The sequence below is a fragment of the Carassius carassius genome, chromosome 18, assembly GCF_963082965.1.
Source record: "Carassius carassius chromosome 18, fCarCar2.1, whole genome shotgun sequence".
NCBI classification, from domain to species: Eukaryota; Metazoa; Chordata; class Actinopteri; order Cypriniformes; family Cyprinidae; genus Carassius; species Carassius carassius.
Window position 1 is genome coordinate 415,001 of NC_081772.1, and position 25,190 is coordinate 440,190.

The following is a 25,190-nucleotide window of genomic DNA, read 5'->3' on the forward strand; positions in this document are numbered from 1 at the left end:
GAACTGCGGCGCGGCGTGCTGTCCTGGAGCATCGTCACACTGGAGACGTGAAGCCGTGCTCTGGTTCTCTCACACGGACTGAAGGAGCTCGGACCTCATGACATGGCTCTGTCGGGCGAGGAACCCATCCACGGATGAGGCTCTATACTGCAGATCAACAGACGAGAACAGCAGGACTGTTGCTTCCTTCTTTTCCACTCTTACTCCGTTCTCTCTGGTCTTCATAGATATATGGCTTTTAATTTTCTGTTTCTCCAAGTGTGCATATTGTACACTTATTTTGGGAGCTGCTTGGTAAGGCGACCTGTGATCATGAATAATCCCGAGAGTTGCTGACGTGTTCTTCACAGACGAGAGCTGATGTTAGTTGCTGTGAACGTTTGTGTGGTTGTTCATGATCTGAGTGTAGAGAGTCACTTACAGCTCCACACTAAACCGCTGTGGGTTTTTCTTTGTTAGAATGTATTGTAAAGGTCCAAACCATGAACTATCCTTTGTTGATATTTACACCTATATTTACACCTCACCTGTATTTCAGCAAACTACAATTAAAGAAGGAAAAATCAGCTTTTGTCAACTTAATTTGCTTCTCTAGAATCATACTGACATTAAAGGAAATGTCTGATTGGAACATAGTCTGAACATTTGACAGACATAAGCTTGTTATTTTTGTGTTGTTTATATACGATTATAGTACTTATTTCTACTAATTGTCATTTTTTGCAAATATTTCTATACATTTGTTTACTTATTAATCAATTTAAACTCGTTTCAGATGGTTGCCTATTTATTTTATTTCAGCTTTAATTACCAGAAATGTAAAATAAATAAATGATAATAATTTTAAAATGTTAAAAACTTTTTTCATTAGAACATTTTGTTGTAGGATTTTCTCTGTAATAATTTTGTAAATTTCACAAAAACTAAATAAAAATAAATCACGTTTGAATCAAATGTAATTAAGTAAAAAAAAAAAAGTTATTTTTGTTTTTTTAAAACATACTGCAATAATCTTTGTTTTACAACTTCTTTTATTCATGAAGACTCAACAGCTCCTTCACACACACACACACACACACATGATCTCAGTGTTTTGGGAGCATTGATTCTAAAATGATGTTCTCCAAAGTGATATGTACCTCACGCAGATGCATTATTAATTCATAGATGTGCAGGTATTGCATCAGGTTGTGATGTGGAAGTGTTCCCGTGTCTGCTGCATTTTAGATGGGATTTTACATGAAGAAATATGTTGCCAAGGTAACAGAGACATGCAGCAGCACAGGAGCGATCAAATAAACCTGCAGATCTGATCTGATCTGATCCATCATTACTGACATATATTACATCAATCTGATATAAAGTAATATATGTGTCATTTTAATTTTTCTTACATTTATAATTTATGTAAATAATATAATTGTTATTTGTAATCTATGATGTTTGTAAATTATATACAATTTTAATATGTTGAATATGTGTAAATAATGCGAATAATACTATATAATTCTAATTTTAATATATAATGTAACATTTATATATATATATATATATTTATAATTGTAATATAGAATTTATAATTAATAATGTTAATATAAAATTACAAATGTAATATGTAAAGAAAAACGAATTTTAATATAATTATACATAAATATATTTTATATGTAAATAATACATGTTTTTCTTATAATGAAAAATAAACGTTTAAATACAGTCCATTTTCTTTGTAACTGTTATGAGTGTCTTCTGTAAGTCGTTTAATCATCTGATGAGTATTTCAGTGCTTTTCCAGAGAAACACGACACCATGAAGAAAACCCCATCAGCAGAGCATTAAACACACTCCGCAGACTAAACTACATTTCCCATCATCCTCTGGGGCAGTCAGATACACCCGTTCTGTTGCTCTTCATTTGGTTGAGAATGGAGCTGAAAGCATCCTGAGAAACTGCACTCATCTGATTATTATTATTATTATTTATTTTCATATATGATGCTGAACCTCAGTCAAAGGTCACGAGGCTCTTTCTGTCAGATGTTGAGACCCACAGCGTTTCACTTTGCTCTCTCATTCAGGAGTAATCACATTCAATATTAACCCGGATGTTCATTCAGAGCACATTTCGCTCCATTAATAATTCATATGCTTGGAATTGCTTCTGCGCATATTATGATTCTTCGTTTATTATTTCTCTTCACGGGTATGAGGATTCGAGTTTGAACAGTGGTGAAACGTTCTTAGAACATACTCTAAAAATGTCCACATATTTTACCTAAAAAACGTAAAATTTAGTTGCTGCTTAAATAAAGTATAATCAAATCATTTAAACCTAATTAAAACAAAAAATTAAATATCTGTTGAATTTTTTTGTTAGTTGGCCATATCCAGCACATTAAGTCATGCAATCAAATTAAAATACTGTTTACTTCATGGTAAAATAACATTTATTTTAAAAGCGATTCCAATAAAGCTTCCATCTGAATACAAACCTTTCTTATTTTTTTGTAGCCGGCGTTTTGCTGCTTTTATTATCAAATGCACAATGCATCGTGAGTCATAATTAACATGAACATATCATTTTCACATTTTATTTGACACAACGTTACATGTTTGTATGCAGTGTCTGTGTATTATTCCATTAAACAAAGATATATACAAGTCGTAGTATTGTTTTACAATATGCAGGAAACAGTATTTAATTTGTGCTTAAAAAACATCGTCCTCTTGACGGTCCGGGAATATGACACATGTACGGTGGCCTGGAACACTATTAAAAACCACAGAATTCAAGTGAAGTGCAAAATCCTCCATTATAATGTGCTTTCCAGAGCCGACTGGGACTGGGACGGTGAGGATGTCCCGCTGCGTCTCTCCATCTGGGGAATGTCTCCGCCGCTCATCGATAAACTACGCTTGGAGCGCAGCGGCTGCGGGCGGATGACGTACGCCGGCGGTTTGCACGAGTCTACGTTCAGCGAGTGACGGCGGCTCACGCGCACACAGCTCACCGGAACCGTCTGGTAGTTGTGGAGGTTCTGGAGCTGGGCTCTGCGTGACGCCGGGGTCACCAGGGTGGAATAGGAGCGCACAGTGGGACGCAGCTTGGCCGAGTTGTTCTTGTTGGTGTTGTCCAGCTCTATGTTGACTTGTGTGTTCGTGCGTGCCGGGCGGACCGGACTCGGGGACGCAGGGTGCCAGCTGTGGCTGGCGGAGGACGTGGAGACGGTGCAGTCCGGAAGAGCTGGCTTGGACTGTCGGGACGGGATGGATTCGCTCTGCGGTGATTTCTTCCGACACGCGTCTGGACCCAGAACCTGCTTGGACATGGACTTGATGATGCCACACACCTGATACTCGGACTGTGAGCGCACGTCGCCCAGCTCTACACCTTTCTCCACGCCCTCCTGCTGGCACACCCGGTATCGCACGATGAGGAAGATGATGAAGGCCAGGACGGACGCCACGATCACGCCGCCGATGATGACCACGATGGTGCCGCCCAGGAACTGTGACTGCATGAAGTGACAGCTCAGATACTGCGGCTCGGTGGAGAAGTGAACGCAGCCCACCACACGAGTAGCCGTCAGCGCGGTCATAGCGTCGTCGTAAATGGCCAGAATGCAAAGATCGTACATCGTTCCTGCTGCCAGGTTGTTGACCGTGATGCTTTTACTGGTCGGAGGAATCATTCTGTGAAGAAACAGCCAAACGAGTCAGAAACACTGCTGCCTGGAACCAGTCAACGTGCATCACTCAGAACATGATTAATGAGCTGTTATTCATCATTTGATTTCATTAGGAACGTATTGTTACAGGACGAAATGAGAACATGAAAGAAATACACAGTGGTGAGAAATCAAACACACTGCAAAAATCATTCCTGGGTAGCAAAAACATTGTGGGAACGTTGTTTTGAAATGTTTCTAAAATGTTGCAATGTCCAGTTTTCTTGTGATTACTTAAATGTTATAAAATAAAGCAATAATCCCCAAGAAGCTGTGGTTTACTGTGATTTTACGTTTTAGGTACGACGCTTCTTAGCTGTTATAAATTCACTGTTAACCATGGCTTCACTGGGATTATTGCTTTCATAAAACGGTTATTCCATACACGTATTAAGGTTTCACAGAATAAAACAGAGCAAATAAAGTGTAATGATATTAATAAAAAACAGTATTCTTACACAAAACAATGTAGCTCCTTAGAAACAGTTGTGGTTGCTACAAAGTGGTTGCCCGAGCAACACAAAGGTGTGTTACTTTGTAGATTAATTTACAACAGCTTTGAACTTGGCTCAGCCAATCAGAATCAAGGACCGGAACCAATCCACTTTATAAACTACATTCTACTAACTATACTGTTTCCAAAACCATAATGTGTTTGAACGTTTATTTTTAGTAGTCTAAAAACATTAAAATGTCCAGTTTCTTGTTGTGTTTATAACGTTATTTTAAGGTTACAAAAACACTATTTAGAAGTTCAAGGACAAACAACATCATAACAACGTTATGTTTATCTCAGAACATTTTCTCTCAGTGTTATGAGAATTATATACCAAATATTAATAAAGTAATAAAACGTTTCATAAACATTACTTTAGGAATGTTTTGTCCTAACATTTATATAACGTTTAAAAGAAAGTTGTGAGAACGTTCCCCCGTTAGCTGGGATCTTACTTTTTTTATTTTCCAGTACAATTTTTTTTTTTTTTTTGACAAATTTGCCAAAATGAACAAACCTGTCACTGACCTCAGAAAAAAATCAACTTGTTCTCTCTTAACTAATCATAAACTTCATTTTGTGTCCACTTCCAGTTATTCCTTACATTTGTCTTTCCATGCTATTATGAACAACCAATCAGTAACTAAGTCTCACAGGATGTTGTTTTATTCACAAAAAAGTAGCAGCTCATAAGAGTCATTCGTTCAGGAATCAGACTGCAGTGGTCACATTCTTTTGTTCTGAATCATAATGTTAAAAAGTGATCATAAAACCTAAAAAATATGTTTTGAGAACATAATTCATTACTGGAAGAATATTTGTACATAATTTTGAGAGAATCTTGCCAGAAGTTATTAAAAACGTTACTCTCTGAACGCTCAAAATGTCCAGTTCTTTAAAAATGTTTTGGAAATGTTTTTTTTTTTGTTATATGAACGTTAAGGGAACATTCCTTTGTCTCATTTTGTTACTTTTGAATGTTCTCTAAAAGTTCTGAAACAAGTAGTAACATTTAAAATATGTTAGAGGAACATCCAACCGAAACGTTTCAGGAAAAGCATTCCATGAACATTTATCTGCTAACATTTTGAAAACAATAAAGAAAGTTCTCAGAACTGAATTGAGCTGAATAACAACATTATTATCTTCAGCAGAGCTGCTACACAGCTCAAAGTTTCTTCATAATTGATACATTTTACTTTAATACTGTTTTATGTTTGTTGATGTGAAGCTGTAAATGTGAAGTATTGTATTCAACCATCTGTGCACCGCTCTCTGAAATGCTGGAAGGTGTTTAAAACCAAACAGGCTCACCTGTACACTAACGAGTCGTCGTAAGTGCCGTTGTATTGCACCTGGAACATCCGGATCCCTGGAATATTCCTCTGAATGTTGAACTTCACCAGAGCCGTGGATGCAGTGATCTCCGAGATCAGGACCCTCTTCTCCGCTCCACCCTTGTTGCCCATCGAGGAGCCTCCGTCTCCGCCCGTCTTGGCAGAAGTGGCGATGTCAGATGACCCCGGATCCGGCTCCTGGACCATACTGGTGTCGTTGGTGAAATGTGGAAGTTTGGTGATGAGCAGATCCACCGTCTGCTGCGCCTCTCCGGACGGGTTGGACGCGACGCAGGTGAAAGATCCAGAGTCCTTGACCGTGCTGATCAGGATGTCCAGGGTTCCGTCCGAATGGAGGACGGTGCGACTGGAGTTGAACACCAGCTTCCCGTCCGGAGCGATCCAGTGCATGACGGGATCCGGGTCTCCTCGGGCTTTACAGCGCAGGGACACCTGCTGGCCTTCGAGAGCGTGGGTCTCTTGCGAGTGTCTAGTGATGAGCGGCGGCTCGCACAGGAACTCCTCCTCGGATACGGTCCAGAAATAGCGTCCGGCGAGATGCTGCGGAGCCGCACAGGTCTCCAGATCATCCTCGCGCCGCAGCCGTCGAAGCCACAGCAACTCACAGTTACAGTGCAGCGGGTTTCCTCCGAAACTCAACGCGAACGACGACGGACCCAAAACACCAGACGTGGCTAAAACTCCGGCGCGCTGGAAAACCGGATCCGGTGGAAGCTTGTGGAGCTTATTGGACGTCACATCCAGGCGCTTGAGCTTCTGAAGCCCGGAGAAGGTTCCTTCGGGGATGTAGTTGATCATGTTGTGGTCCAGATTTAAGGTGTGCAGGTTGCTCATGAGCTGGATGGCGATCCACGGCACGCTCTCCAGGTTGTTGTAGGATAGATCCAGCTCTTCCAGCGCGAGAAGGTCGTTGAACGCTCCTATGTGGATGTGCGTGAGCTGGTTGTTGTTCAGAATGAGATGGTGCAGCTTGGACATGCCGCTAAACGTATCGTTGGTTATGTGGGTCAAGCGGTTGCTGTCCAGATGAAGGGCGCGGAGGTTCTCCAGATCGTTGAACGCGTGCGGCGTGACCAATCCTATCGTGTTCCTAGAGAGCGTCAGGTCCACCAGTTTGGTCATGTTGCCGAAATCCTTCCGCTTGATGCCCGTGATGAAGTTGTCCCCGAGTCGGAGCTCGACGGTGCGTCTGTCGATGTTTGGAGGGACGAACAGCAGACCCTTTTTATCACACAGGGTTGCCAGATTGGGGGACAAAACCTGGCAAATGCAGCGCTTGGGACACACTTGGATCTTCTGGGCCTTTAATGCCATTACAACAACCATCAAATAAACCAGTAGTGTCTCCATCTGGGTTCTGGGTATTGGTTAAACAACCTGCGGAGAGAGCAAACACAGAGACGGTTCTCAATATCAAGAGATCAAGAGCGGTGAGAGTGTCAGGCTGAACGAAATTAATACCTTTATACAGCAAGGACACATTAAGTTGATCAAAAGGGACATTTATAATGTTGCAAAGGATTTGAACACTGAACATTTGTTCTCTTGAGTTTATTCTACAGTTTCCACTACATTTATAATCAGAAATGTTTAAAATCAGCATATTGATTTAGAATGATTTCTGACACTGAAGACTGGAGTAATGATGCTGAAAATACAGCAATCAATTACATTTATGATAGATTTACACAGAAAACAGCGGTTTTAAATTGTACAAGTATTTCATGATTTTAACTGGATTTTTGAGCAAATTAATGCAGCCTTGCTGAGCAGAAAAAAAACAGGCTTTGACAAAAATCCCCTACATCCAAGATGAGGCGTTGACAATTATTAATATTGCCTAAATAAATGCTAGAAGGGAGCACAACAGATGACATCAGGACACCCACAGTTTTAGTTTTTCTGCTGTACAAACAAACAGTTAACGTTCTGGTCTGGGGAAATCTGACAGCTCCAGAAGCTTTCTGGGGACATTTCTTAAAGCTCATGCTGTGTTTGATACGATAGTGTTGATCGTCATCTGTGGAGGACTCATCTGGCTGTCCAGTTACTCATCTGAATTAGTCTGATGTCTCCACATCAGGAGATTCGCTCGGCTCTTCAGGGCCGCTCGAGTTTCTGATTATTTTCTGTGTGCGACGAGAAACATATTCTCTGAATGACTCTTAAGTCCTTGACGAGATATAACATTTCATACCAGCTACGGTTTTGATTAGAATGCTTCTTTGCAAAAATCATGAATGTTTAATCGAGGATGTTTAATTATGTGTGCATTTACAGAGAGATTGGAGCATTGGCTTGTGGTTTCTGTTTATGCACTAAAATATCAGCAGATCGGTTCTTGAGGTTTCTGTCATTTGTAACCCTGGAAATCACACCTGAATGTGCGTTTTGAAGATGTTGAGTGCTGTCATGGGTGATAAGCCTTTCAAAGCAGTGTGCTGAGAATGCATGCCATAATAACCTGCCATGCATCAGGTCTGTGATCACGAGAGTCGGCATCATTACACTGTCATGCACACGACAGAGGAGCCGGCTGGAGTCAGACCTGCATGTAAAAATAGGCAATAAAAGTGACACCTGACAGTATGGAAGAGCAATGAAAACGGGAGCGTGCTAAATTATAAAATGCATGAAATAAACAACAGGAACACGCATGCCAATTCATCTCTGTCACATATAAAGGCCACAGCTTTAAATAATGACATGCTGCCACTGAGTAAACACACGTGACCCGTGTTTGCAAAAATGACAGCCATATGTGCTAAGAACGTTTCGCTAGTATTCCCATTAAGTTTTAAAAGTGCTATTTCTGAACGTTTTTTTATGTTTTAGAAAATGGTGTTCTGTTTGGTTATGCAAATGTTAAGGGAACGTTTCATTGTATCATTTTGCAGACATTATGGGAATGTTACTTTTGAATGTTTTCTGAACGTTCTGAAACAAGTAACAACATTTAAAAAACAAGTATCATTTAAAAAACTTAAATTAAAAACTATATTTTTTTTTAAATATATTTTAATAAACATTTATTCAACCAGGCAAGTCATTAAGAACAGGATTTTACTTTAATAACAGTCTTATATTCTCAGAAAGTTTGCTAGTGTTTCATTAAGTTACGAAAACGTTATTTCTTAATGTTAATAATTTCCAAATTTTATATATATATAAACCTAACCCATATTTTTTTTCTGGGTTAAACAAACATAAAGTACAGAAATGTTACTTTTCAATGTTATCTGAACACAAGTGGAAGAAAAATGTCCAGCTAACATGTTTCAAAGAACAATTCTTCCATTAATTATGTATAAATAGTTTTTGTTAATGATTTGCAAACATTATTTACACCCAGATAACTTTGAACGAACATACCATTAACGTTGCAAGACTAGATACATTTGAAGGAACGTTCCATTAACGTTACGGCAACCTTGACAGAACGTTCTGAGAACATTCGCTGTTAGCGGAGTTTAAATAATGCATTGATTTTATTCCTATAATCATAACACACTAAAGCTCACGGGTCAAGGACAAATGACCCGTCTTGTTGGTGTTTAATAGGCGGGTGATGTCACCCTCTCTGCATCTCAAACCACCTTCTTTATTGAGTCTGTGTCGCTGGTGTTGTTTGCCATCCAGCTGGCTGCTTGAGTTGGCAAAGCGTGTGTATTTTGAGCGCGCTTCCCCTCAGAAACACTGCTGTGAATGTGCTATCGGATGCTCATCCATCACTCCATCACTCACTGAAGCATAAATGAAGCAGCACGACGGATCTCCACGACTCGCTGCGTGTCAGAGAGAGCAGAGTTTGGGTTTGTTTCACACATCTACAGCCGAACATTCAGTGCACTCAAACCCGTTACAAACATTTCTCCACACATTTATGATTGGATGGACGCACATTCCGATGCTCCAAGAACATTCTGCTAACGTTCCCATGAAGTTATGAGAATGTTTGCTCGGAATGTTCTCTGAACGTTAAAAATGTCGTTTTTTTAAATGGTTTAGAAACGGGTTTTTTTTTTATGTGAACGTTCCATTGTAACATTATGGGAACGTAACATTCGAAAACGTTAGATGAGCGTCCAACTAAAATAAATTCCAGAAATAAAATATTCTATGTATGATGTATCAATAACGGTTTTGAGCTATCATTCTGAGAACATATAACTCTGAACACGTTCTATGAATGTTTGACTTTGAGAGAACCTTCCAAAACCTTCAGAGAACGTTCTCAAAACCATTTTTTTTACTTCTATAAATGATAGGACAAAACTTCTCTCTCTTATATATATATATATATATATATATATAAAATAAAAAATAAAAATAAAAAAAATCACCAATATGAATGCTATAAATCAGCTAATCATACATTTTAAACACTTTCCTTTACAAAACTATAAGAAAACAGACCCACCAATCAAAAAGGCTTTTAGAATGTTTTGCCATGAAGTTATGAAAACATGTTTTTTAAACATTCAAGACATAATTTTTTATGTATTAAGAACGTATTTCTTGATTGTATGAGCTACAGAGGATCTTATCTTATCGTGATACAATTATGAAAATGTTACATTTGAATGTTCTCGCAACACGTTCTTTTAAAGAATGTTTTTCTTGGTTATGCAAAGACTACAGGAACATTGCATTTGAATCAATTGTGAAAGCATTATTATTTATAAATGTCTTTTAAACATCTACAACGTGCAGTTTAGTTGTGTATTAAAGACGCTTGGTTCTGAATCGTACAGATAACATTATAAGATTCTGAGAACAGTTTCCGTTCAACATTACGAGAACCCATATCAAATACATGATTTTAAGAGTCCTTTGTTACATAACCTTTAAAAACATTTGTGAAATGTCCCTGTTAACTGAGTAGATGTGTTCATTAAACCTGAGCATCAGATCCAAGCCTTTCTGAGCAGCCATCAAACAACACTAAGATGATGAATCTGCTGCAGGAAACAACCAAGCCCTGCATAAAGAGCACAATCCTCTTCAACACTCATGCATTTTCAAAAGCATATTAAATATAATCGATCATAGACAAATAACCGAAATATTCGATGGAAATGAGTATAAAGACCCTCTGTGTGAAGGCCATGAGATCTGTACCGTGGTAATTTACCACCCTGATACTGCCAACCAGTTCAATGTAAAACTGCAGTAATGGAATCAGCTGCCATCATTCCTAGTCTGCAAATGCATTGCACGTGATTTATTGATAATGAAACATGACATGCATCCTTCATTTCGAGCGCACTCGCAGCAGGTAAAGGCGTTTTGTGACCTTGCAATGTGTTCTGTGCGTTCGTTAAATGTGTGATTTAGGGTTTCTTTCTTTCTCATACCTGTCCTTAGGATCTCAGTGATGTGCTCAGAAGATGAAGACGCGTCTCAGAGCGCATCTGAGAATGAATGCAATGAGAACGGAGGAGGAAACCCCATCCTTTACCTGTCGAAGATATCAGCTTTGCTTCATCAGGGCAAAGGCACGCCGTGTTTCCACCGAAATCACCGCATTTTCGCAGCTCCTTCCTTCTGGTGACCCAAATAGATCAGTGCACATCAGATCCTCCCGCATCCAGGACCTCCGATGGCCTTCCAGTCGTCCATGAGCTAATCAGACCCTGTTCTGTAGTGTGTGAGATGTTCTTTAGTGAAGGCGCAGACCGAAGCTCCGCATTACGCCTGCATGCACCGAGTCACCCGCCCCAGCACGGCGAAGGATCGGCTCATGAATATTAATCAGCTCACTCGGTAACCTTCCAATTGGATGGCGCGCTCTGGAATATTAATATTAAACGCTGACGTTGTTATATCAATTGTTGTATTTTGTAATATTTTAAACTTTATTTTTATTACGCTACCTCGTTGTGCCAAAGCTTGGCTATTAGATAATCTTTTAAACTGTAATATATCCTGTCGAGTAATACTGTAACATCATTATATAATATTAATTTGATATTATTCACGTTATAAATACACCTGTTTTGTTTCTTTCGTCTAATGGCAAAGCGTGCTTCTAGAATATTAATCAGGCACGCTGACGTTGGATTCTTCCCGTCCAATGGTGAAGCGCGTACTCATGAATATTAAGTAGAGCCGGTAAATTCTCCAGCGGTTCGTCAGAGAACACGCCTCCGTGGAGGCGGAGCAGGTCTGAGATCAGTCTGTCTGTAAGGCAGTGAAACAGTCATGTGGGCGTGCATCCTCAACTCAACAGCACAGCAGACTGTGAATGTCTCCTTAAGACGAAAAAGACTAATATATGCTTTATTTGGCTTTAAACAACAGTTTAAATGAATATTTGCATTTATGTAAATAGTGATCGGGCTTAGTTGTCACACGTTCTAAATCATAAACGCGTGTTTTCTCTGGTAATAGTTTTGTTAGTTTTAAACAGTTCAAAACTCTAGAATGATAGTATTTTTTAAATACATTAAGACAAAACTGAATTTGAAACCTTAATTCAATGATTCAAACCCAGCTAACAACAATATGTTCTAACAACGTTGTGCTAATGTTCGCATTAAGTTAAAGGCGCAATATGTAATTTTTCTGCTTTAAAAATAGCAGATATCACTATATCTATGTTATATATTTTTTTTTGTTGTGTACTTACATTATCCTGACAGTTTCCACGAACTTTAAAATCCGGAGAAAATTATAGTTTAATTAGAAGACACGCCACGTTTCTTTATTTCCGTTTTGTCGCCCGTCTATGGCGTCATATAAACTTTGACCCCTCTATTTTATCTAACTTCCTGCGGAACCGCCAAATACAAAAGTGAACAGAAGCAAAGACGAGACGAAGAAGAAAAAGTAGTAGCTAGCCTTGATCGAGACTATTATATTTTATATTTATATTGTTTATATTCGTATTTATACCTCAATCAATAACTTAATAACTTAGTTATGGATCATGATTATGCTTTGCCTGCACGTTCTGTGAAGCGCAAATGTACGGGTGAAATAAATGACCTGAGAAGGTTTTGGGACAAGAGAAGAAACGAGTCACGGGTAAATATTGGAGTTGCATTTCCAAGATGGAGAGAGCTTCGTGACAAGCTGAAACTACAGAGAGATGCTTGCATTCTAATAAACAGGTATGCATCCATTCAGCTAACTATATCTATCCGTATATTTCGTGAAACGATGATGTCTTGTGTAAAACGCAGACGGACTAGCTCTCATGTAGAGTATAATGTAAATCTACATGTGTTCTATATCTAGCTGGATAAAGTAGATTCAAATGCAGTTCACTATCTTGTTCGATATCATAGTATAAACGTAGCCTAATTATAATTATTAACGAAAGGCAACCGTGTTTTTTTTAACATGTATTACTACTAGCTAGATGGAATATTGATTTGATAGGGGTCTGATAATTCATATATCTCTCCGTTCGAAAATACGTGATTGTCAAAATACTAAGGCCGGTGACACACTGGCTGCGTGGCGTCTCTGCTGCGTGCCAGAAGTGCGGCGCGCGGCTGCTACTGTAGGTGAAGGGAGACCGCTGACAGACCAGGCTCTTGTCTTCATGACAACAATATCTATACTTCATGTTGAACATAAATATAAAGCCTACTGATGAAGGACACCGTCAACAGTATTGACGGCAAAATAGACTATGTTTGACAGGTGCAATATTTGAAAATTGATAATTATTTATTTATTTTTTAAATTACATTTGTATCTGAATTTATGTCAACCTATAGACTTTCAAACATAAAAATGTCATGAATTAATTATGTATTTGTGTACAAAATGACATATAAACATATTTTCCTATTATATTTTGCCTGGAAACGCTTCCAACACGCGTGCGTGTCGCGTGAAAATAGGCGTCGGTTCTATTTCTAGCATGCACACGTTTTCCGCACCTCGAGCCGCGCCTGAGACACGCGTCTCACACAGGCAGTCTGCAAGCTCTAACCTATTAACATGGGAGCCGAATTAAAAACTGACACGCCACGCAGCTGAGACGCTTGCGCCACGCATCCAGTGTGTCGCCGGCCTCAGTTAAAATGAGTGAGGAATGTGGGGAGCGACATGAACAACAACTCCCATGAGCCTACGCTCTTTCCCGACGTCAAAGTACGTCTCATGTTATTGTTTTGATTGAGTGACCCCTGGTGGCCAAAAAATTCCATACTGCACGTTTAAGAAAACATTATTTATTATTTATTTTAAACATGCAGATAACTCTGAATAAACGTTCTAAGGATGTTACCTTAGGAAGAACCTTTTAGAGAACGTTTCCTGTCAAGACAGGTGTATTTTCACTTCACATCATGTTTTAAATGTTGTACATTTATATAAGTTATTGATTGCAATTTATTTTATTATAGTTTCATAGTTGCTTCACAGTTTACATTTAGCCAAACAGTTTATAATAGTAGATTCTGAAAGAAGGATGTCTGAAGTGAGAACATCGAGGCAGGTCTTGAATGTTCAGGAGCTGTTTATTATATATATCTATTTATATATGTTTATGATAATGTCTTGATGGATGTGCTGGGTGGGGTTTACTGGCTCTTGTTCTGGAGGAGATGCTCATATGTGAGGGAATCTGCCTGCTGGCCGGTTCTGCTCTTCCTCTGCAGGAACACCGTCCGGTCATCGTGAAGAGGGTCAGCGATGCTCTGGATCGAGCGCGGCTCCGAGACGCCCAGCAGTTCTCTGACCTGAGCTGAGATCAGCTGAGAAACAACAGAGACACCTGTGTGTGTGTGTGTGTGTTACACTGATGTCTACACTTACTGAAGATCATGTCACTTTATCTTGAGCACAACTCAACACTATTGATGCTGATGAGATTATGGCTGGTTGCTAGGGCGTTGCAATGCATCTCGTAATGTGTTTTGGGTGGTTACTAGGGTGTTCTGCGTGGTTGCCAGGGTGTTGCTATGTGGTTGATGAATGTCCTATTATGTTTTACTGTGTAGTTAATGCAGTTTGAATCTCAGAACATATTTTCCATTACTGTTATCTGCGGGTGATTGTGTTAGACCAGCTGAATGTTTTGCATGAAATGAGTTTTAATTTAAATGAGTGGTGTCTGTTGGTGTGCTGTTTGCTTTACCTGCATGTGCTGGAAGTCAGTGATTCCAAGTCGTGGCAGGTTGAAGCAGTTGACATGAATCAGTTTTCTGCCCGTGATATAATTCTGAGTGAAACATGCCTGAGGGACAAACATGATGATGACTCAACACGGCTTTCCAAGAGAATCTATACTATATTAAGCATTTGAGCTGATGTCAATATGATTTTGATGAAATATAAAGATCTGTCGTTCACTCAGATGGTCTTATTCTCAGCGGTGGCTGGCATGAAGGCAACAGATATTGCTGATGAAGGAAAGCACTTTTCTAGCTTGATGCTAACAAAGCACAACTGGAGAATGATGACAAAGCGTTATGTTGAGTAAAAGCTGTACAGCAGAGCTTCTCGAGTGATGGGTCACGACCCAAATATTGGTCTCAGGCCTGTTCTGATGGATCACGAGGAGGACGGACAGAATGAGCTTAATGGAAATAACCAGAGAACACTGCATGATGGCAGAATAAGCAAAAAACAACTTCTAACAGGGCGGAGAAACCCTTCATTTAGTTGTTGATGTCAAAGGTGGAGTGTCTAATCAAACTCTACAGTATTTCAGCACTGATTCATCATCTGTCATTCTGTGAAATCTGATCAAATCAGACAGTTTGTGTGAAGCCCTGATCCTCAAAAAGGATGTTCCTTTTGCATTGGGAATAATTCCCCCTCCTCCTCTAGTAACTGTATTTAAATGGTATCTTGAAACAGAATAACTGAATGCGGTAATGGTTCACCTTATACTGGGGGAATCCGACAGACTCGATCCAGTGAGCCACATCCTCACCACTCCAGCGCAGGAACGCCATGCTGTTGAGTTACCATGGAGACCAGTCAACAAGCCAACAGACCTCAAAGAGCCATTCAATTCACAACATCACAACCACCATATAATAGAGTTATACAGGAGGATAGATAGATAGATAGATAGATAGATGACCTTTATCTTTATTAGAAACTAAGAAGGTTATTACAACTGAAAATACAATTATCAAAAAAAAAAAACATTTTTCCCTCTCATCGTTTCAGTTTTGATGACAGTAAGAAGTTTAAAAAAACGTCCAGGGTTTCTGTAGGAAATAAAGAGACATAAAGAATCTCATTTTTTGCTTATTGCTGTGTCACTTAAGATGAGTTATTTTGCTGATGTTTATTTTCACATTGCAGTTGATACAAAGAAATCTCATTTGTAGGTGTTTGAGAATATTGGTTTACTGTTTTTAATGATGAAAAGATGAAATCGAGAAGCGTGTTTTTCCTAAAAGAGTTTATTTACAAAAGCAGCTGTTAGAGCAGCACAACCACGTCATCGCTGTAGTTGTAGGCCGTCGTCATGGTGACCAGGTCATGGGGCGGAGTCAGAACCACGATGGCGTCTGCCGCACCTGAGCACACAGAACACGTGTGATGATGTCACTGCCGTGGGTCATGTGACAGAGCATCAGAGAGAGCATGCGGTCGTACCTTGAGTCGGTAAGAAAGTGTGATTCAGATTCACGCTGACCATCGAATTACCGCCGCCATTCGCCTCCAGCAGACTGCTCTGAGTGAGCACTTCACCTGTCAATCACACACAGACACGCCCACTGAGATCAGCACCACAGACAGCGGAAAGCACATTTACATAGTATACAATAAAAGATACTACAATGACGATATACACTAAGGTGTCATTTCTAACATTCTTGAGTAATACAAACACAATGCAGTGTTCTCTTCTGTTTCCAAAGCCATTACAGGGATGTCTGATAAACATGTAAAACACCGACTGTTTGCTTTTTTATACAAAATTGAACTGAATATCCAAAATAAACATTTCTATTTACAAGAAAACATCTGGATGTCACTAACTGAATTAAAGATAAAAAATGTACTAATTAAAGCTAAATATTTTTAAACATGTATAAATACTGAAATAGAATATCAGTATAAGTGTAAACAGTGTTTTGTTGGATTGTGTAACAGCAGGATCATGTGAAGCCTGGATTATTAATGTCTGATATGTGATGCTGTTACCCGTGTCTCTGCTTTCAGACGCCAGCGGCTCATCGCTGTGTCTCTTTTCTTCATGTGAATGTTTCTGCTGCCGCTCTGAGAGAACATCTTCCCACAGATGGAGCACACGTGTGGCTTCTCACCTGATCACAAGCACACGATAACAGATCACACAATAACAGATCACATGATCACAAGCACACGATAACAGATCACATGATCACAAGCACACGATAACAGATCACAAGATAACAGATCACACGATAACAAATCACAAGCACATGATAACAGATCACAAGATAACAGATTGCACAATAACAGATAACCTAATCACAAGCACATGATAACAGAAAACAAGATAACAGATCGCACAATAACAGATCGCACGATCACAAGCACACGATAACAAATCACACAATAACAGATCACATGATCACAAGCACACGATAACAGATCACATGATCACAAGCACACGATAACAGATCACAAGATAACAGATCACACGATAACAAATCACAAGCACATGATAACAGATCACAAGATAACAGATTGCACGATAACAGATCACCTAATCACAAGCACATGATAACAGATCACAAGATAACAGATCACACAATAACAGATCGCACGATCACAAGCACACGATAACAGATCACAAGATAACAGATCGCACAATAACAGATCACACAATAACAGGTCACAGGATCACAAGCACACGATAACAGATCACCTGATCACAAGCGCACGATAACAGATCACATGATCACAAGCACACGATAACAGATCACCTGATCACAAGCACACGATAACAGATCACACAATAACAGATCACATGATCACAAGCACACGATAACAGATCACCTGATCACAAGCACACGATAACAGATCACACAATAACAGATCACATGATCACAAGCACACGATAACAGATCACATGATCACAAGCACAAGATAACAGATCACAAGATAACAGATCACACGATAACAAGTCACAAGCACATGATAACAGATCACAAGATAACAGATTGCACAATAACAGATTGCACAATAACAGATCACCTAATCACAAGCACATGATAACAGATCACAAGATAACAGATCGCACAATAACAGATCGCACGATCACAAGCACACGATAACAGATCACCTGATAACAGATCACATGGTAACAGATCACAAGATAACAGATCGCATGATAACAGATCGCACGATAACAGATCACAAGATAACAGATCGCACAATAACAGATCACACGATAACAGATCACAGGATCACAAGCACACGATCACAAGCACACGATTACAGATCACACGATAACAGATCACATGATCACAAGCACACGATAACAGATCAGACGATCACAAGCACATGATCACAAGCACAAGATAACAGATCACACGATCACAAGCACACGATAACAGATCACACGCACGCGATAACAGATCACATGATAACAGATCACACGATCACAGATCACACGATAACAGATCGCATGATCACAAGCACACGATCACAGATCACATGATAACGGATCGCATGATCACAAGCACACGATAACAGAACACACGATAACAGATCACACGATCACAAGCACACGATAACAGATCACATGATCACAAGCACACGATAACAGATCACACGCACGCGATAACAGATCACATGATAACAGATCACATGATAACAAATCACACAATCACAAGCACACAATAACAGATCACACGATAACAGATCACATGATCACAAGCACACGATAACAGATCACATGATAACAGATCACACGATCACAAGCACACGATAACAGATCACACGATAACAGATCACATGATCACAAGCACACGATAACAGATCACATGATAACAGATCACACAATCACAAGCACACGATAACAGATCACACGATAACAGATCACATAATCACAAGCACACGATAACAGATCACCTGATAACAGATCACACGATAACAGATCACCTGATAACAGATCACACGATAACAGATCACCTGATAACAGATCACACGATAACAGATCACACAATAACAGATCACCTGATAACAGATCACACGATCACAAGCACACAATAACAGGTCACACGATAACAGATCACATGATCACAAGCACACGATAACAGATCACCTGATAACAGATCACACGATAACAGATCACCTGATAACAGATCACACGATAACAGATCACATGATCACAAGCACACGATAACAGATCACCTGATAACAGATCACACAATAACAGGTCACAGGATCACAAGCACACGATAACAGATCACCTGATCACAAGCACACGATAACAGATCACATGATCACAAGCACACGATAACAGATCACCTGATCACAAGCACACGATAACAGATCACACAATAACAGATCACATGATCACAAGCACACGATAACAGATCACCTGATCATAAGCACACGATAACAGATCACACAATAACAGATCACATGATCACAAGCACACGATAACAGATCACATGATCACAAGCACAAGATAACAGATCACAAGATAACAGATCACACGATAACAAGTCACAAGCACATGATAACAGATCACAAGATAACAGATTGCACAATAACAGATCGCACGATAACAGATCACCTAATCACAAGCACATGATAACAGATCACAAGATAACAGATCGCACAATAACAGATCGCACGATCACAAGCACACGATAACAGATCACCTGATAACAGATCACATGGTAACAGATCACAAGATAACAGATCGCACAATAACAGATTGCATGATAACAGATCGCACGATAACAGATCACAAGATAACAGATCGCACAATAACAGATCACACGATAACAGATCACAGGATCACAAGCACACGATCACAAGCACACGATTACAGATCACACGATAACAGATCACATGATCACAAGCACACGATAACAGATCACACGATCACAAGCACATGATCACAAGCACAAGATAACAGATCACACGATCACAAGCACACGATAACAGATCACACGCACGCGATAACAGATCACATGATAACAGATCACACGATCACAGATCACACGATAACAGATCGCATGATCACAAGCACACGATCACAGATCACACGATCACAAGCACACGATAACAGATCACATGATCACAAGCACACGATAACAGATCAAACGCACGCGATAACAGATCACATGATAACAGATCACATGATAACAGATCACACAATCACAAGCACACAATAACAGATCACACGATAACAGATCACATGATCACAAGCACACGATAACAGATCACATGATAACAGATCACACGATCACAAGCACACGATAACAGATCACACGATAACAGATCACATGATCACAAGCACACGATAACAGATCACATGATAACAGATCACACAATCACAAGCACACGATAACAGATCACACGATAACAGATCACATAATCACAAGCACACGATAACAGATCACCTGATAACAGATCACACAATAACAGATCACCTGATAACAGATCACACGATCACAAGCACACAATATCAGGTCACACGATAACAGATCACATGATCACAAGCACACAATAACAGATCACCTGATAACAGATCAAACGATCACAAGCACACAATAACAGGTCACACGATAACAGATCACATGATCACAAGCACACGATAACAGATCACCTGATAACAGATCACACGATAACAGATCACCTGATAACAGATCACACGATAACAGATCACACAATAACAGATCACCTGATAACAGATCACACGATAACAGATCACATGATAACAGATCAAGAGCACATGATACATTATATAATTAAATAAGATAAGCAGGAGTCATGTGACCTCACCCGAGTGTACGAGCATGTGTTTGCGCAGACTGGGATATTCTGCGAAAGATCGGCCGCAACTATCAACATCACACAGGAAGGGCTTTTCACCTGAAAAACAACATTTAAATGATATGATTGAGAACATAGAATTCATTATTATTAATAACAATCATTTGAGAAATTCTAAATATAAATATCATACTATAATACATGTAATTATATAATGTCTAAGTGTACTGGAAAAAATTATAATATCCAGCTTATCATAATATTATTTAATAATATTTGGTTTTTACGTATTTTATTATAAAACTATATCAAAACTAAAGCTGGCCGATACGGGGCAAAAATTATTACAATAAGATTTTTTATATCAGTCAATATGAATAATTATCACAATTAATCTTCAAATATTTGTTTTTTTCAAGTTTAAAGGCAGATTTTTGATCCTAGACTATTGTTTATTGTGTGTGTGTAGGAACGAGTGTGTGTTTGTGAGTGTTTGTACCGGTGTGTGTGTGTGTGTGTGTGTACCGGTGTGTGTGTGTGTTTGTGTGTGTGTGTGTACCGGTGTGTGTGTGTTTGTGGTTCTTCAGGTTGCCGGCGGTGGTGAACTTCTTGCCGCAGTTCTTCTCGCTGCAGATGAAGGGTTTCTCTCCGTTGTGTGTTCTCATGTGAACCTGCAGCCGCTGCAGAACATAGAAACTCTTCCCACAACCTTCACAGCAGAACATACGGTCATTCCTGAAACACACACACACACGCTACCAGCTCACACACAACTCTAACTCTGTACATACATAATGTGAAACAATGTAAAACATCTGTTTTCTTGTGTGAATCTGTGTTAAAGTGTAATGTATTTCTGTGATGCTCCGCTGTATTTTCAGCATCATTCCTCCAGTCTTCAGTGTCACATGATCTTCAGAAATCATGAAAATATGATGATTTACTACTCAAGAAACATTTCTGATTATTATCAGTGTTGAACACAGTTGTGCTGCTCAATATTTCTGTGGAAACTGAGATACAATAATTTGGGGACCGTAAGAAATTAATGTTTTTATTCTTCAAGCATGCATTAAGCTGATTTAAAGTGACATTTATAATGTTACACAAGATTTCTATTTCAAATAAATGCTGTTCCTTTGAACTTTCTATTCATCTGTGAATCCTGAAAAATAAAATGTATGACAGTTTCCACAAAAATATTGTGGAGCACAAACAAGCTCCCACAGAACAAAGGCCTTGTTTTGTGTGTGTGTGTGTGTGTGTGTGTGAGCTGCTGGGTCACCTCTGTGTTTTCAGGTGGTATTTGAGGTGAGCTGGATAGGTGAAGGTCCAGAGTTAGGTCTCATACGGGCACCGGTGGATCTTCTCTGACGCCATCCGGCTCGAGGCTCCTTCGGCCCGTCTGATTGACAGCTGTGGATGTGGTCACCTTGGCAACAAGACAGCGAGACATCAGAGAGCAGCAGGCGTGATGCAGAGCAGCGATGGTTTGATGAAGATGAATGTGTCTCACTGTTGCAGCCGGCGCGTGTGTCTCTGGCCAGCTGTGCTCATGTGGCGGCGATCAGGCTGTCGTGAGCCAGCTCCTGGACCTGCAGGTACCACGGCGCGCAGCCATCGACACAGACTCCAGCCGAAACCTCCTCCTGTACCTCGTCCACATCATCCTGAACGAACACCAGTGGCTCGGCCGGCACCGCCAACCCTACCAACACACAATCACTGTCAGCACAAGACAGGTCAGGTCATATAACATCATACATGCAGTTATTATTATGCATTTGTAAATAAATTCAAAATATAGATTCAAAATAAATTCATGAAAATAAATAAATAATAAAAGAAAAAAAATTGCTGTGAGTTCCACACAGATGAGAGTCTCGCCTTTGGCCAGATTGAGCAGGGTGTAAGACGAGCTGTCGTGATTCTGGAGGTCCTGCAGGATGGTGGGCGGGGCTTGTGCTGGAGGGGGAGGAGTCTGCAGCTGAACCACCAATGGGCTTCGCTCAGGGCTGAACTCTCACAGCGAAGGGGAGGAGCCATGACTCAGAGCACTCTCTGCAAAACACAGAATACACACACACACACACACACACACATCAGATCTATAATCACACACACAGCCTTCAGTCTAATACAGACATCATTACAAACGACTTCAGTGCCAACTCATGATGATCAAATACACTTACAAAAATGGTTCACTGCAAAACATCTTCAAAACTACATTAAAATGCAACTCAAGCAGACAAACAAAACCTCTTCTAAGACGATCGAGGAAGATTGAACTGAATTCAACTTCAAATGCCAAAAAGGTTCAGCAAAAGACTAAAATTCTTGGAATATATATATATATATATATATATATATAATTATAAATATAAACATTTATGACATGGCAACGTTAGTGTAGTGTAAAAACATTTATAATAATTGTAAAAATTTAAATTTTAAAAATATATATTTGTTAATGATTGTCTGCACTAATATTTGCAGTACTTATATGAAAATATAAAGACCACATACAAAGGGTAAAATAAATATAAAATAAATGTATACAAATATATAATAACTGACAACAAATAAAAACAAATAAAAAATTAAAAAAATATTTTTTTTATAAAATTGTAAAAAAATATTTTAAAAGTAAAAAAAAAAAAAAAAAAAAAAAAAATTATATATATATATATATATATATATATATATATATATATATATATATATATATATATATATATATTATAGCTTGTAACTGACCACAAAGTCATTAAGCTAAAGGCTGAGGATGTGAGGGCTTGGGTCACCTGGCAGCTCCAGCGGGACACAGCGGGCGTTCTGTGAGGAGGACAGCAGCGAGACGCAGGACGCTTCAGTGTCCACTTCCTCCAGACTCTGACCAGCGGGATGGATGCGCTCTGAACCAACAGCTGCACACATTGTAAAAAATATTATTTTCTTAAAGAGCAGGTCATATGGGTTTTTGAAAAATATATTTTTTGCAGTGTGTAACGTAGCTTTTTTTTCAACATAAACACTGCAAAGTTGTTAATCAAAAAAGTGCATTGTCTCTCAAAAGAAAGAGTCGATTCTGAACCGCCTTAACGAGTCGCCATATTTTTGAATCTTCTGTCTGTAACCTGTATATACATCACAAGGTAAAACATTTGCATAATTCCCTCCTCCCATAACATTTATTATGATAATGGGTATATTGTTTACGGACCAATCAAAACAGACTTGGCCAGCTGACCAATCAGAGCAGAGCAGGCTGATGGAGGGGAGGAGTTTGCTGTTCTTGAGAACTGCTTCGAACAAATTGCTTTAAAATCATTGAAAAATCGCTCTAATATTAAACATATATTCTGAGATTATTAGATGCATTTATAGTTGTTGTAGGGGACTGCAACACAATATTAGGACATTGTAAAATACCATATGCTCTTTAAATTATTTTTTGACTTTATAATAAAAATATTACAAAATTATAACTAATATAAAATGTTTTTATATCTATATATTCTGTTTTCATGTTGATTTTAGTTAAAGTTTTAGTAATTCTGTTGTACATTTTGCCTTTTCTATTGGTTATTTATATATTATTATATATATATAAATGAACATTGATATTATTAAAAATAATAATAACATTAGCACTAGTAATATTTAATATGCATACTGGATTAAAAAAAATAAAAAAATACTAATTGCATTTTAAATCACGGTTGCAATGTCAAGTGATTAAAAGCACCTCGGGTTTGGAGTCAAGTTCATCAGAAAGCATGGATTCAGCTGAGTGTGACCTGAGAGAGAACACATGAATACACACTGAGATCAGAAACACATGACTGATTAATGATTAGGTAATGATTAATTAAAGTCTGACTAGGTTCATGTCAGAGAGAGAAGCGCTCCTCATCATCTGCGCGCTCACGCTTCACTGACAGCCTGGATGACGTCACGAGGAAACCTACATATTAATGAGCGCGTGCCGCGTTTACATATTAATGAGCGCGTTTCACAAAACACACAGTAGTTGAAATAAAAAACCACGAGATGGAAATGTGCTGAATAAATCCAGTCAAAGTCACCTATTAGTGACATATCAAATTAATATGATGCATCATTTTTGCATATATTTATTAATTTTAATAAACAGATCAGAAACGAAATTAACATGCTTTTAAATCATTCACAACGTTCTGACAAACTGATAAATATCAAGTCACACTGTTGATCAACGATAGGTTTGGTATTATTATTATTATTATTATTAATGCAGGGTTTGTCATTAATGAGGCACCGCTCTGTCACTCTCAGAACATCCCTCTCTCAAACACTCATCTGTGTTCATCTTCATCTTCATCTTCATCTCTTTACCTCCGGCGCGCTGTTCTGGAGCGAGCAGCGGAGATAAACACAAACACAAAGACGGATCCCGAGCACTTCCGGCTCGCGGAGGGAGACTGGGACGTACTTCCGGGTGAAGAAAACATCAATGGGAAAGTGTAGGATAGACTGGTTTATTTTAGTAAACAATGGTGTGTTTTTCACTAAGCTATACGCTTTGAGAACCAGGCCTACGTGTATTTAAAATACGTATTTAATTTTTATATAAACACATTTCTTACGCCAGTATTTTGTATTTTAAATTAAATACATTTGATGCGAATGTTTTTGTTATTAGCA

At 39.0% G+C, this 25,190-nt stretch overlaps 3 protein-coding genes and 1 pseudogene across 5 annotated transcripts in view; 1 reads left to right on the top strand and 3 right to left on the bottom strand.

The window, feature by feature from the left end:
• The window catches only part of LOC132092026 (transcriptional repressor protein YY1-like), a 6,567-nt gene extending 6,531 nt beyond the window's left edge, over positions 1-36 (top strand). For both annotated transcript variants that reach the window (XM_059498080.1, XM_059498081.1), the window contains one exon: positions 1-36. This exon is cut by the window's left edge and continues 181 nt beyond it. In XM_059498080.1, the coding sequence (XP_059354063.1) occupies positions 1-2 (2 nt within the window). In that variant the 3' untranslated portion in view covers positions 3-36.
• A 2,538-nt stretch (positions 37-2,574) lies between these two features.
• Positions 2,575-11,316, bottom strand: LOC132092028 (leucine-rich repeat and fibronectin type-III domain-containing protein 5-like). Of its 2 annotated transcripts, none has more exons than XM_059498082.1 (3): positions 11,041-11,316; positions 5,536-6,956; positions 2,575-3,690 (listed from the first exon to the last, which is right to left on the bottom strand). In XM_059498082.1, the coding sequence occupies exons 2-3, from the start codon at positions 6,927-6,929 to the stop codon at positions 2,811-2,813; spliced, it is 2,274 nt and encodes a 757-aa protein (XP_059354065.1). In that variant the 5' UTR covers positions 6,930-6,956; positions 11,041-11,316; the 3' UTR covers positions 2,575-2,810. The 2 variants fall into 2 exon arrangements, with proteins under 2 accessions (XP_059354065.1, XP_059354066.1); XM_059498083.1 differs by lacking the exon at positions 11,041-11,316 and adding an exon at positions 8,044-8,217.
• Positions 11,317-14,097: 2,781 nt separating this feature from the next.
• On the bottom strand, positions 14,098-15,587 carry LOC132091739 (sterile alpha motif domain-containing protein 15-like). Its single transcript, XM_059497859.1, has 3 exons — positions 15,428-15,587; positions 14,677-14,775; positions 14,098-14,293 (listed from the first exon to the last, which is right to left on the bottom strand). The coding sequence occupies exons 1-3, from the start codon at positions 15,497-15,499 to the stop codon at positions 14,120-14,122; spliced, it is 345 nt and encodes a 114-aa protein (XP_059353842.1). The 5' UTR covers positions 15,500-15,587; the 3' UTR covers positions 14,098-14,119.
• Positions 15,588-15,952: 365 nt separating this feature from the next.
• LOC132092845 (zinc finger protein 410-like) lies at positions 15,953-24,873 on the bottom strand (annotated as a pseudogene).
• Positions 24,874-25,190: the final 317 nt, after the last annotated feature.